This window comes from Merops nubicus, unplaced genomic scaffold (assembly GCF_000691845.1).
Source record: "Merops nubicus isolate BGI_N331 unplaced genomic scaffold, ASM69184v1 scaffold8033, whole genome shotgun sequence".
NCBI lineage: Eukaryota > Metazoa > Chordata > Aves > Coraciiformes > Meropidae > Merops > Merops nubicus.
Window position 1 is genome coordinate 1 of NW_008600932.1, and position 14462 is coordinate 14462.

General features: G+C 42.7%; 1 protein-coding gene across 1 annotated transcript in view; it reads left to right on the forward strand.

The window, feature by feature from the left end:
* Positions 1-517: 517 nt before the first annotated feature.
* LOC103770558 (obscurin-like) overlaps positions 518-14462 on the forward strand; it is a gene marked incomplete at its 5' end in the record, with an annotated part of 51589 nt that continues 37644 nt past the window's right edge. The window contains 10 exon segments of the mRNA XM_008937823.1: positions 518-677; positions 1556-1672; positions 2661-2825; positions 3494-3652; positions 4427-4604; positions 6276-6389; positions 7367-7534; positions 7805-7907; positions 8277-8406; positions 9319-9445. Coding sequence (XP_008936071.1) covers positions 518-677; positions 1556-1672; positions 2661-2825; positions 3494-3652; positions 4427-4604; positions 6276-6389; positions 7367-7534; positions 7805-7907; positions 8277-8406; positions 9319-9445 — 1421 coding nt within the window.

Here is a 14462-nt window from a genome sequence, read left to right on the forward strand (position 1 = left end):
GACTAGATAGAAGGAAGAAATTTTTGCCACTGAGGATGGCAAGCCCCTGGCTCAGGCTGCCCAGAGAGGTGGTCGCTGCCCCATCCCTGGAACCATCCCAGGGGAGGTTGGTTTGGGCTCTGAGCACCCTGCTCTAGCTGCAGATGTCCCTGCTCCCTGCAGGGAGAGGTGGACTGGATGACCTTGAAAGTTCCCTTCCAACCCAAACCAGTCTAGGAAAACTGATGCCAGCATCGAGACATGCAAAACACCCAGCTCCAGGCTCCTGTCAGGAGCTGTGCAGAGCCAGAAGGTCTCCCCTGAGCCTCCTTTGCTCCAGGCTCAGCACCCCCAGCTCCCTTAGCTGCTCCTCATAAGACACGTGCTGCAGACCCTTCACCAGCTCCACTGCACATCTTTAGACACACTCCTTCAACGTGTGCTAGCCTGAAATCCCCTGATTTGAAGGCCTGGCTGCTGGGGCTGTGCTCTCACCTCACTCCAGCTCCTCAGCTGTCCTTTCCCTTTGTCTCCACAGCGTCTTCCTCCGAGGCCTGCAGAAGTGTGACACTGATGATGATGTGGCCATGTGCTTCATCAAGCATGAAGCAGAGTTTAACAAGTACATCCAGTACCTGGTGGGGAGGGTTCAGGCTGAGTCTGTGGTTGTCAGCAAAGCTGTCCAGGATTTCTACAAGGTAAAGCAGCAGCCCAGGTACCTGCTGAGCATGGATCCTCTCACCCACTGCACCAAGAAGTGTCGTTATTAATAACAACTGTCACCCTGAAATGGATTATTAAGTATTTCTGGGGGAAATCATGGCTAAATAGAATAATTTTGTACTCATCCAGCTCATCCTCGTTGGTACAGGACTATATTTACATAAGCTTATGCAATTATTAATAGTATAAAAGTTATACAAATATATAATTGTAATTAATTGATGCTTTAAGGGCCACCATGTTATATGACCAAACTCACATAAAGCATAGATATATATATATATATAGGGAAATCCAATTCCAGCTGCTCAGGATTGATGTTCACTAGTTGAATACACACAGAGCATCCTCCAGACCCACGAGCACACGCATGGTCATGGATCTCTTGAGTCTCTGGGTCTCTTATTGTATCTAGTCCAGCTTGAAGTTTGCTTGAGATTTGTCTCACCTTTCCCCAGCATCAGTTCCACAGAGGAAAAGGAAGTAAATTCACTATGCCAGGCATCTTGGAGTCTAAAATAATAAGTAGCTGGCAAAGGATGGTGGAGGGTTACAGATGTCCAAAATATGAGGTAGTAAGTTCTGCTAGAGCCTGTCTAGTTTTGGCTGAGTTAGGTCTATGAACCAGCATCACAGGAGCATTAAAAAAGGATGAGTGGGGACTTATTGTCAGAGAATAGTGATAGGACAAGGAGAAACTATTTTTAGGAACTATTTCTCTTTTTATATAGAAAGAAGGTAGATTTAGATTAGGTAACAGGAAGACATTTTTTACTGTGTCCCTTCCAACCCAAACCATTCTATGGTTTGTTCTTTATAAGCTTCCCTCGTTCTTCTACATATTTTTTTTCAGAGGTATACAGATGAATTTTTAACTAATGAAGATCCTTCACAGCCACTTATCCCACCACTGCAGCACTACCTGGAGAAACCCATAAACAGGATCCAGCAGTACCAGACTATAATCAAGGTGAAGAGCTTTTGTTATGTTCCTACCTGATGGGTTCATGTTCTGCTTTCTGTGGCTTATGGAGACAAATATTTTATTTCACATTTCTTGGCTTCCTCCTGTTGCAACTACAGCTGAAAGTTGCTTGAGGAACTAAGGCAGTAACCAACACCAGTGGTGTGCTCTCTAAATACTCCTGTAAATGTCCATCCAAGTAGAGGTTCAAAACATTTTCCAATGCCTAAGATATTAATTTATCAGTTTCTCTCCTTGTGTTTTATACTGACACTACAATAAGATGAAAATTTTGTTTTCTGACAAACTTCCCCCCATTCTACCATCCATTTTTTAAGTAATTTTTCATGGAAGTAGCCAGGAAGTAGAATTCCAGATTATTTCTGTATTCTAACAGTATGGAAAAGAGCAATTTGAATGGTTTGAAGAAAGCTCAGATCAACTTTTAGGTTTTGAACACCTGCCTCTACACAAAGGCCAACATTTTAAAGGGTCTCTTGGAAAAGAGAGTGAGTTCCACGCCTTCCTTGCTAAGGGAGAGGGACAGGAACAAGTGTGGAAGAAAAGGATAACTGCCATCTCATATTTTTTCCATCCTCCCATGTTTTTCATCTAATTGTGCCTCTTCATTTAGCACTGGCCCATGTATTTCTTGCCTCCTGGTATTGCCAAGGCAAACACAAGAGAAAAGCTATTTCAGATTGCTTTGGGGTCTTGTTATGTTTTCAAACACTGAAGCCTGTCTGGTACTTGCTTTAATTTTGCTTTAATTTAGTACCAGTTGAAGTAAGGAGAAGCCAGATTGACTAGTCAATGAGGCTACAGAATGGGTAAGAAAGAGGAGATTTTAGTGGCTAAGCAGCACATGGTGAAATAATGGGGCAGATGTTGCTCAGAGGAAAGAGCTGGCAACAGATACTGAGAAACTCTTTGGCTATCAAGGAAATGTTTTTAGTTCTGACTTCCCAGTAACATTTTTTTTTCATTCTTGCAGGAATTAATCCGAAACAAAGCAAGAAACAACCAAAACTGCACTTTGCTGGAGCAGGCTTATGCCATTGTGTCTGCACTCAGCCGAAGAGCAGAAAACAACCTCCATGTCTCACTCATTGAGAATTACCCAGGGACCCTGGAAAGCCTGGGTGAACCCATCCGACAGGTAACTGGAATTTCTCAGTCAGTCCTAGGGTTATGCATGACTTCAGTAGGATCTAAGAAGCCTCAGGTCCTACAAGAAGCTAGAAATAATATCTGAAAGAGGTGGTTTGCTTATTGCTTGGCTTACTCTTCAGAGAGAGGTGTCTCGTGGCTTGATTAAGGTTTGAAGCACCAGAGCACAGATAGATTAAAATTCACACATCATGTAGTCATGTGCCTTTCCAACCTGCCCATCAAACAGAAATAAATTGGTTCTGGGCCCCTACATGATCTTAAAACACTTTATTTTTTCTTCTTCCTCTATTATGATTGGTAAGTGATAGTGAGACACACTGGTGGGGATTCATTTATCCACATTTAGACATCTGGAAAAACAAAAGAGTCCTGTGAATCACTTCTTAAGATTGGTTACCTCTCCTTAATGGTTTAGGGTTTAGGAACCCCTAAAATCATAGAATGGTTTGGGTTGACAACCACTGTGTGCACCCCTGTTGGTGCTCAGTCTGATGGGTCACCTTCACCATGAGAAACCATCTGCTGTGATGTAAAAACAAGAGATAGTGACCATCTAACAGTAAACATTTATCTGTTCACTGAAAAATGGTGGTGAGACATCGTTGTGGTAAATATTCCAGAGTTCTTGCTATGTGCTCTTCTTTTTCCTCTCAGGGCCAATTCATTGTGTGGGAAGGAGCTCCAGGAGCTAGAATGGCATGGAAAGGACACAAAAGACACGTCTTCCTCTTCAAAAATTATATTGTCATCTGCAAACCAAAGCGAGACACCAAGACAGACACTTACAGTTACATCTTCAAGAACATCATGAAGGTCTGATCATTATATCCCCACCTAGAGCATTTCTTTGTCATTGAGAACTTCGTGTTTATGTCTAGCTTCTAGTCATACACATGGGACATTTCACTCATCCTTTTGAGCTATTCCTGAAAGATTTAGGAGCACAAGTAGAATCTATGTTTATTCTAAAATCTCTCTGAAACCTGTCAGAAACCATCAGAAGCCAGAGTGGATTTTTGTGGTGTAGCCATGAGCTTACACCTACAAGTGTTTATTTATCTGTTAGCTCATGGATGTTCTGCTCTCCACAATATTTGCTAGCATTTGTAGATCTAGGGTTGGTGTGTCCCATCCTTGGGATACTCTTTCATGCTGGATGTTGTTTTCCTCAAATGTCCTCACCAAATTTTGGTAACCAAAAAGTCAAGTATACCAGGGAAAGGATTGCAAAGAGTCCCTGACTGCTCTTCAGCCAAAACCACGTTGCATTGCTCATGCAGGCTGAAAAATCCTTAAAAGTGGTTTTGATGATCCTTTTTGCTGTTGGAGCATCTAATATAGCTTAGGGCACGACTCATGTCCACTGAAGAAGGAACACAAGGAACAGGAGGCTGCTACTTGTTGGTCTTTCCTAATCATTTCCATTTCAGACCTCCATTGAAGATGGTTTTGGTTCAGAAAGACTAGATCTGAACTGTCCTAAACTCTGGGATTTCAGCTGTGGGAAAGGTTCAGCCCTGAGAACACGGGTGGTTGACTTGAAGAACATGAAAGTGTTGACTTTCTCACCCTCCTCCCATCCTGCAGCTGAACAACATAGATGTGAACGACCTGGTGGAAGGGGATGACCGAGCCTTTGAGATCTGGCACGAGCGGGAGGACTTGGTCCGCAAGTATCTCCTTCAGGCACGTACGGTCATCATCAAGAACTCCTGGGTGAAGGACATCTGTGGCATACAGCAGAGGATCAACGAGCCTCTCTGGAGTGAGTATGGCCTCAGGTAGCCCAAACCTCTCACTTGTGTCCTGGGTGGTCGCCCTGATTCATGAAGGAGATTAGCAGAAGAGGGTGAGAAGGTATTTAGGGTCTTTGGCCACCTCTTAAACTGAACCAGAGCTGGAGGTTTGCCTTTAATCACAACACAGGCTGCTGTAAATAACTCCACGTGACTTGACAGCCCACAGTAAGTTTTCAATGGAATGGTTGTAGCAGAGCTATGTCCTCTGCCTGAGCAGGGGAAGGCACCTTTACCAGGGTGGGACAGTGGGGTTTGACTCCCTCCAGGTAGCATCGAGGGAGCCAAGACTGTGTATCACTCAAGTGTCTGTGTTTACATGGTAGAGGTCCCACAGGACTTCTGTTTTTAGGCAATAACAAAGAAGATTAGTAACTTTCTAGTTGCTCTTCAATGTCTGTAACCCAAGTGTGGAGAACACAGGCTGATGAGCTGAGAAGAGCTGGCTACCCTTGCCCATTTCAGCTGATCTCAGTTGGTTGCCTTTGATGGAGGATCAGAGTCAGAGCCTGGATTGGTTGCTCAGTTTTCTGTCTTCATATATGTTTTTGTCAATCAGCAGAGGATGGTGTCTCCTCTTGTCCTCCTGCACCTATGTTCTTTGGGAGAAAAGACTGACCCCCACCTCTCTACAACCTCCTTTCATGGAGTTGTTCAGAGTGAGAATGTCTCCCCTGACCTTCTGTTTTTCCAGGCTAAACAACCCCAGTTCCCTCAGCTAATCCTTGTAAGACTTATTCTCTAGACCTTTCACCAGCTCCATGAAGAGCATCAGTCTCCAGTGAGAAAAGCAGCCTCAGGACCTGACCCAAAGTCCTACTCACCCCAGCAAAAGGCCACCATAACTTTGTTGGGTGCTGAATCCTCCACTCCAGACTTTGACTCACCTTGCTGTATCTGGGCACACAGATTTTCTTTGGATTTTTATCTTGTCCCTCAGGCTGCTTCACCCTCACTGTCTTTTGAGAGTCCAATTTTCTATCCACAAAATTTATCAGCAGGGATATTAGATCTTTATCATCCAGGTCTAAGCTGCAAACGATGCCCTTTACAGCATATGAAAATCTGGGATCTTAAAATGCCAGAACAGAACTTGGTTTAGAGTATTTAGACTGAAAACGAGCCTGGGCACTTTATTTTTATCCTTTTAGCGAGATGTTCTAATGAGGAAAAGTATCAGAATAATTTTGTGCAGTTTCCTGTGGTAATAATAAAAGAAAATAAAAATCCCTTTAGAAAGAATAGATTTTAATTGTATGGAGACCAACAGAATGCTAATTTGGATAGGGAGGATGCATTTTAATTGAGGAATTGTCTTAACTGTGACAGCCATGTCTGAATAATGGAAGTGCTTATTAAAATCATGGCCTAAAATTCTTCCAAATCAACAACAAATCCCATTTTATTTTTATGGCCTATCTTTATAGCCAACGACAGACACTTGGCAGTCTGAATTCAGCCTCAGATGAGTGAGGACAACATGTCACCTAGGAAGTCATTAGCTGCTAAAATGTTCTCTTCAGTTTTCCATTCTGAACCTCATAGGTTTGGAAAAATGAGACCTATTCTCCTCTTCCAGCAGCCATCCTAGGTTCAGAGCCCCCTTCCTCTGGACTAACATGCTCGTTCTGATGTTTCAGTACCTCCAGACTTTGAGGAAGAGCTGGCAGACTGCACGGCTGAGCTGGGAGAGACAGTCAAGCTGGCTTGCAAAGTTACAGGAGCTCCCAAGCCATCTGTCAGCTGGTACAAAGGTATGAGCAGCAAGGCATAAAGGGCATCCTCCAGATTAGTTCTCCATCTCTGTTGCTTTGTGCTAATTGGCTAGTGGCTAATCTAAATGCTGATCACCTAGAGATACCCAAATCTAGTCTTGAAGTTAGCTACTAAGCAACCCAAGCAACATCTTCCTGTGAGCCAATAAACCCTTCTTCTTCAGGACTGCCTGTTAGCCTGTATGAGGACATGTAGAATCATAGAATGGCTTGAGTTGGAAGGGGCCTTAAAGATCATCCAGCTGCAACCCCCTGAGCATGGGCAGGGACACCTCCCACCAGACCAGGTTGCTCACAGCACCATTTGACCTGGTCTTGAACACCTCCAGTGATGGAGCATCTACAACATCCCTGGGCAACCTGTGCCAGGGTCTCACCACCCTCATGATGAAGAACTTCTTCCTAGTTTCTAATCTAAATCTCAGTTTAAAGCCACTACCCCATGTCCTATCACTAGAATCCTTTGTAAAAAGCCCCATTTTGTGGAAACTAGACAACTTCTAGCAAATGAGCTACTTTTTGAACTAGCTGAGATGTTTCCATGTCATAGCACAGCAGCTGTGTGGACACCCTCTTTTTGCCCAGTGTTACTGAATTGCAGAGGAGACAGCTTTGCTTTAAGTTCATGCCTTGCAAAGACCTGCTCTGCCTGTTTACAGTCATTTGGGAAGTGTTCCTTGGCTAGCAAATCAGAGCTACAACTACTCTGGAAGAGTTTAACTTTTCAGTGAGGATGGATAACGTATGAGGTCACTCAACAGTGCTTTGCCCAGGGGATGTTTTGCAGAGAGCTGGATGAAGATGAAGAGCTCATTCCTCAAGGACCAACATCAGTGCAATAAAGCAAATACAGCTCTTGGTCCTCTCAAGCCAAAAAACTGGATGACATTCCCAAGGAGAAAACACAATGGATGCTAAACTCCTTACAAAGACTTTTTTCCTTCTTTATCTTCCAGATGGAAAGCCTGTGGAGGTGGATCCCCATCACATTATCATAGAGGATCCAGATGGCTCCTGCACGTTGATCTTGGACAACCTAACGGGTGTTGACTCAGGACAGTACATGTGCTTTGCTTCCAGTCCTGCTGGAAATGCCAGTACCTTAGGAAAGATCCTTGTTCAAGGTAAAGTCCTACACAGATGCATTGTTGTAAGGGGATCTGCTCTGCAATACCTCAAAGAGGAATAATAAGACATTCTAGAAGTTCTGTGTAACATCTACTGGACAACACTTAAAATTATCTTTTGATAGGTACAATCCGTTGTTCTTAGGTCAAAAAATTGGGGCTTTAGTGTCTTGTGCGAAGACATGATGAGAATTATCTGGTCAAGGACACATCTTCTGTGTCTGGTCATACTTCCAGCTACTAACTACATTTCTCCTTGCTTTGCAGTCCCACCACGGTTTGTGAACAAGGTCAGGAATGCTTATTTTGTCGAGGGGGAAGATGCTCAGTTTACCTGTACCATCGAAGGAGCACCCAGGCCTCAGATCAGGTCAGTTCTTCAAGTCACCCTGGAACAAATCCTGTTTTCCCAGAGTCTTCTGCCCTTTCTTTCAAGGTTAGGACCCTTTTTCCTTTGTCCTCCACCTTAATCCCATCTCTGTGCTGGCTCTTCCCAGTCTTCCTGAGATTCCCAGCCATTCACTCGAGCTAGCATCTGAACACAAATACCCTGAAAAGATAATCCCTGACTTATCTGTGGTCTACTCACCTAGAGACCTGTTTTCCAGGATCCTAATGTTTGCCTAATGATCAACTCTTGAGTTGTTTGCCCACTGGGCTAGTAGAGGGATCAGTGAGTGGCCACTCCTTGACGTTGCTTATTCTTTCCTGGCTTATACTCAGTGTTTTCCACATGCAGATGGTACAAAGATGGGGTCCTGTTGAAGGACACGAGTAAATACCAGACTTTCAGTGAACCACGAAGTGGCATGTTGGTCCTGGTGGTCAAGAACCCTTCCAATGAAGACATGGGACACTACGAATGTCAGGTAAGTTCAGAGAGATTTAAAGATCTGTGTTCTGACAGGACATAGGTAGGATTCATTTTACTGGGAGAGATCCATTGTTTGAGATGAGTGGCTGAGTAATTGCTGCTGCCTGACATACAAAAAAAACCACAAATTATATAAAGACAGGTTCTCCTGAAATAGATCTGAATTGTCAACATCCAAAAGCTTCATCATATTCTGATCTGAGATTTTGGTGGTTCAAATAATAATTGAATGAGCTTGTTCTGTAGCTTCAGTTTAGATCCAGATCTCTAGAAGTACCTCTCACAAAGTTTAGGGCCATTCTGGCAGGACATTTAGTTTCTGGGCCATCTTTAAATGAGCAGATTCATGCCATTACAAAAAAACCACTCAAAGCCAATAAAAAAGAAATGAAGTCTAAATAGAAGAATAAATCACTGAAATTCCAGTTTATTTAGCAAGCATACATAGAAGTATCTAATAAGTTAAAAAAAATGTACTGTAAAGTGTTTTTTAACAATTAGACATGGGTTATTCATTCATTGTAATAAAATAGTATTAAACTTTCAAGGCTTGGCAACAAAATCTATTGACCTTGGTTTGGGAAGTTAGTGTGGGTCAGCTGATGTGTAAACAGCTCAGCTCCCAGCATTTTCACAGTTATTCCACAGAAAGCTTTGGGGGAGTTGGAGATAATTTAAAGATTTCTACTAGAATTTTAGCAAAATCACATTACCTTCCATTTGTGTTTTTTTTAATTGAACTCCACTCAGCAGCAATATGTTCGTTCCAACTCTGGTGTTGAGGGATCACCTCTTCATCCCTTTCTGCTGTGATGTAACTGCAATGGATTTGGGATGTAGCACAGGCAGGTTCTGTTATGCCAAACCACCCTGTGTGTTTCATTTGGCACTGCATGGTTCTCTTTAGCTGATGAACAGATTAGGGTCTGCCAAAAGTGGAGCAGAACTTTACCACCACAGTGCTGCAGCCCTGACCCAGCAGAGGAGAGGAGACCAAGCCATCACCATAGAAGGTATGATCCTTGACCAGCTCTGTAAGTATGGCAGTGAATTACTCTCAAACTACCTCATTGAGGATTGATGAATATATTTGCCATCTTATCCATGTTGATTGTTGGTGTCCATGTACCTGTATGTCTACCAAGATGTGCATGGGTATACTGCAGCTCAGCTCTATACCCATCACCATCTGTTGATTTCCAATCCTGGCAAATCAACTTCATCATATAATGCTCATAAAGGCATTATATGATAAAGGAGGAGCAGATGAAGGGTATGTCACACCACCACCAGTGCAAGGAAAATGCTTCTGTTCCTGTTTCAATGCTTGAAAATGTGTCAGGCTGGCAGAACATGAGTCAGTAATGGTGAGAAAAAACAGGGGCCAGTAAATAAAGCTGGAGGCGTGTTGTGATCCTTTCTGAAATCCCACTGAAGATCACCTGGAATGACTGAGGAAGCAGGACTGGCAGCAGTACATCCTGAGCAATATGAGCTCATCCAGTGTCTAGGAGTGTTCAGGCAGTGCACACAACACAGCCATAGGCTCTGTTCCTTTTTGTTTCACCTGAATGGGTAGGGTGGCAGGAACAGATTCCAAACCCATCCAACAGCACAGCTCTTTCTTAACACCTTTAGGATGTGACTGTCTAAAGATACTTTCTTATCAAAGGGATTTCTTCATAAACCCATCACCACCACACTTAAATTAGTGGCTACATCTGCATAAGGAACATTTCCTGGAGTAGGAAATTAGTTCTTTATACATCTTAGAAGTGTCCTTGGGTGGCTGAGAAAGGGCCAGCCAGCACTGCTGTTCTCAAACAGTTTCCAGCAGTGGTTCAGGAGATAATACAGCCAAGGGACCATCTATAATAGAGAATAGATAAACATATTTTGGAGGGTAAGAGATAGGACTAGAATAGACACCGTCCATTCCATGCCAGCACACCTTGGGGTCAGAGACCTTGTCCCACAGGTAACCCCACATGGAAACATGGCCAACAAAAGCCAGAGGTTTACCAACAGCTGCAGAACCTATTTTCCTCATTTTGAGTGTTTTCACATTGTCTTGTGCTGATGGCAGAGCTTCAGCTGTGCTCCTGACAGGGGATAATCCTTGTCACCAACGTTCCCAAGACCCATCAGACACAAAGGCATTCTGACTGAAGAGGCTGCTGAGCAGCAGATGATTGCAGTCTGGAAAAATACTCAGGGAAAATGGTACTTCACATATTTTTAATTTTTTTTCCATCATTTTCCATAGGTCTCTTCTGTTGTCCCTGTCTGAGATGGGGTTCTGGTCTGGATGGACCTGTGGGCCAGTCCTCTACAGACACTAATGTTGTGTTAGTATATTAAGAGGATTCAGACACAACAGCCTGGTTAGATTAGTATCCTGAGCTTGGTTGTGTTTTATCCTTGCTTTCCTTGTAGTCCTTTCCCAGAGTACCATCAAATCATTCAAAAGAGTCACAGGGAGTTTGATACTAGGATAGCAACCTTGAAGAACTTGAATGCTTTGTCCTTGCTCTGCCCTAAAGAGAGAAAAACAAGTTGTATCCATGTTGTAGAGGAATCACAAACAAATCACTGCTAATGTGGCATGTCTTGATGAATTTCCCTTGTACCAAGGCAGAAGATGTTATAAAAACAAACAAGGGTTGTACAACAGGAGCATCGTTCAGCTCTTGGGGTTGCAAACGTATGTGTTCAGCCCTGAATTACTCCTGTGCTGTCATTCCCACAGTCAGAAGTAGAAAATTCCATGAGCTTGGCTGAAGAAGTTTAACTGGAGTTTGCCTGGAAGTTTCAGAAATGTTCTGAAATAGTTTTTGATCCGTGATGTGCAATTGCTGGAACTTGGGAGTAGGGAAGGAAATAGATCCCTGAGTCACCTGCAGGGAGGAGCAGAGGGAGAGCTGCTTCAGGCCAGTGGAGCAAAGAGCAGGCTCATCCATGGAGCAAGAGGATTATTCTGAGCAGAATCCCAGCAGGGATGCATTTGGCATAAGGCACTTGACCGAGGAGGGAATTCGTTGCTTTCTTGAGAATCAATAACCAGCCTTGATCAACCTATGGGAAAACCAGGTTCATCTGGCAAAGAACTGGAGGACGGATGGAGCTCATGAAGGCTTTCTCATTTCCCTCCTTACAATCCTTTGTGAAAAGGGGATTGGCTGTAACTTCACCAAGAGGACAACATTACTGCTGTGTGGTACTACTACAACAGAAACTAGAGGCTGTGTCTGTCTCCTAGCTCACCTGCACAGAGGGCCCAAGTTTTACCTGATTTATCCTTGGTTCTGTGGAACGACTGTTGTCAGAGTCTCCTGAGGCACCCAAGGGCCTTTAGTAGCAACTATTTTAGTTTTTATCCTCCTGCCTTTCTGTGTTGTTGATACTGAGCCAAACCTACTGTCACAATTTGGGAAACCATTAGTCCAGTGGTTTAGGAGCCTTGACCTGCAGTCAGTGACAGTGCACAGCCCAATGCCAGATCTCAAAACTTCTTGTCATTATGTTTAAATTCACACTATGCAAAGATGCTGATCTATTGGAAGGACCCAATCCAAAAAGGATGGAAACCACTGGACTAAGAGGTTCCCTTGTGAGCACCCACAGCTTGGGCTGCAAGCCTGAAACGCTGCACTGAAGTCAATGGAGAGTTGTTTAAAAAAATCCTTTTTCTGTGGCTATTGGAAGAATTTTAGACACTTAAAACAAAATGTAACTGAAAGAAGATCCTTCTCTTTGACTTCAAGTTGTCTGCTTTGCATTTTGCTGCTTAACCTACACGTGGCAGATCTGATTTGCTCTGGCATCCCTTTTTAACACGTTAGCATTGCAATCTGTTCATTCCAGGCTCACTAACTTGTTCATTTTTGAAGAAAAATGAAGCCCACTGGTTTTGAAAGGTGTTGCATTTTCCTGTTGATGGGCAGTTCCAGGATGTGTAGCGAGATAGTTGATCATAGGGGAAGGAATCAGCTACACAAAGGGAGATAAGCACAACCATAAAGAAAACCACCCAGCACAGTTACAGCCAGGCAAGAGGAATCTCTTCATGGTCTTGCCTTAGATCTCATGCAGAACTTTGGGCAAGTTAGTTAGTTGCCTTGTTTGGCAATAGCCACCTTGCAGGGAAAAAGCTAAAAAAATGAGGCTCTTAGATCAAAAATTGCTTTAAACCAGAAAGGAGCATTAGAGCTCTTAGTCCTACCCTTTTACTGAAGCAATAGGGTGCAGGAATTTGTCCCCTGATTTTTTGGGGAGTACCCTGTTTGGGGTGATGGTTCAGATATTTATCTTCTTCTTTTTATTCTGTTGCCAATGTGAGTCTCATTTTTGGGCTGGCCAGTGCAAATTGAAAGGAGCACAATCTGCCTTTACAACCAGCTCAGTCGCTGCAGGAGTGGAGCCTTTTTTCCTTAGGGAAAGCACAAAAAACTTGCATTTCATTCATGCCATTCAGTGTTCTGCCCATGGGTTGCTCCTTTTAAGATGGGCTCGTGTCAGATTTGTGCATCCCCTGTTGAAGATGAATCCCCAAACCACAGCAGAGGAGGGGTGAAAGCAGAGCAGTGTTCTTGTGGCTTATTCCAGCAGCGTGGACTATGTAGGAAAAATAGGTTTAGAGTTCTGTGAGTGGAGAAAATAGACTTAAAGTTTCTAATAAAGCCCATAAACCACCTTTCATCCATTCAGAGCAACAAGACCTGACTTATCCTAAGGTTTTATCCCTTGTAAGTCAATGATTTAACGTATTAACCAAGGAGGAGTCTAGTCCTGTAGAAGCACTGGCTGCTCCTAATGCTTCCAGCTTTTAACCTGCTTATCAGGAGCTCTTGCTTTGCAAAGCTGTGTTCCTAAAATGCTATTGAATAAGTTGAAATGATAAATCTGGTGCTAAAATGGATGCAGAATATTTTCCTCTCGGGGAAAAAAAAGGAGAAAAAAAAAAAAAAGAGAAAAAAGAAACAAAGAAACCCAAATTCTCTCATCCTACTTTCATGTGGTTCTATCCTTCATACAGGATTGTTTAAATCCTCCCTCACACCTCGGATAGCACACAAAAATATTGATGTCATGCACTAAACTGCAAGTTTTAGGTTTAGGTGTATAACGAAATGAGTTCATTTCCATTCACATCAGAACTGATACTCTTGCTGCTTATGGATTAATCTCATGGTGTGATCTGAGATTTTTCTAAAAGTTACGTAAAAATTGCACAATATTGATTTAAGGGTTTAAAAACTCAGTGAAAATTTCTCAACCTGGGTGCAGTAAATTGTTCAAGCACTCAGTTCATCCTCCATCTCTCTAGAATTTTCATTCCCCCGTTTCAAAAAGGTTTTAAATTATTTAAAAAAATATTAAGGCTAAAGTTCTATTGCAATCGTGTTCAGAGATAAATATTTGAAAAGAATTTTGCCCTTTCCTTACCCAGTTAGCTATAAACTCTCATTTCCAAACAGATTTTCTTTAAAGCCACCTAATTCTGCAGTAAATCCTTTGACTCTGTTGGAAATTTCCCCATTTTTCCATGGATAAATGAGACAAGGCTCTGCAGAGGAAACACAGAGCTCGAGGTCAGATATTAACCTCAACATCTGCACAAAATTCTCTTTCATTACGGTGAGATTTGTTGTTTTTCCTAAAGGCAGAAGAGAGCCCTTGGAAGTTAAGTGGAAGGAAAATGAGGTTAAATTATTCCATTTAATACTGTAAATTATTTCTACTTTTCAGTCAGTGCAGCTTTGGGACACTACTGAAAACATCAGCACTGCTCATAAGCTATTGATCAGCTAATACAGGCACTACAATTTCCCTAGGCAAGGACCATTTGTGATTTTAGAGATCTATTTTTTAAGCTGCAGTTCACTTTCAATTGCACCAACTGAAAATTACCAGAGCTTATTTATTATAGGCTGGCTGGAAGATTGCAAATTAATTGCTGGACAAATTACTTCGAGATTAAGTTAAGGGTTTTTTAGACACTTGACTAGTTTATTAAATAAAAAGTGAGGCTTGATGGGTTTTTTAGTAGAT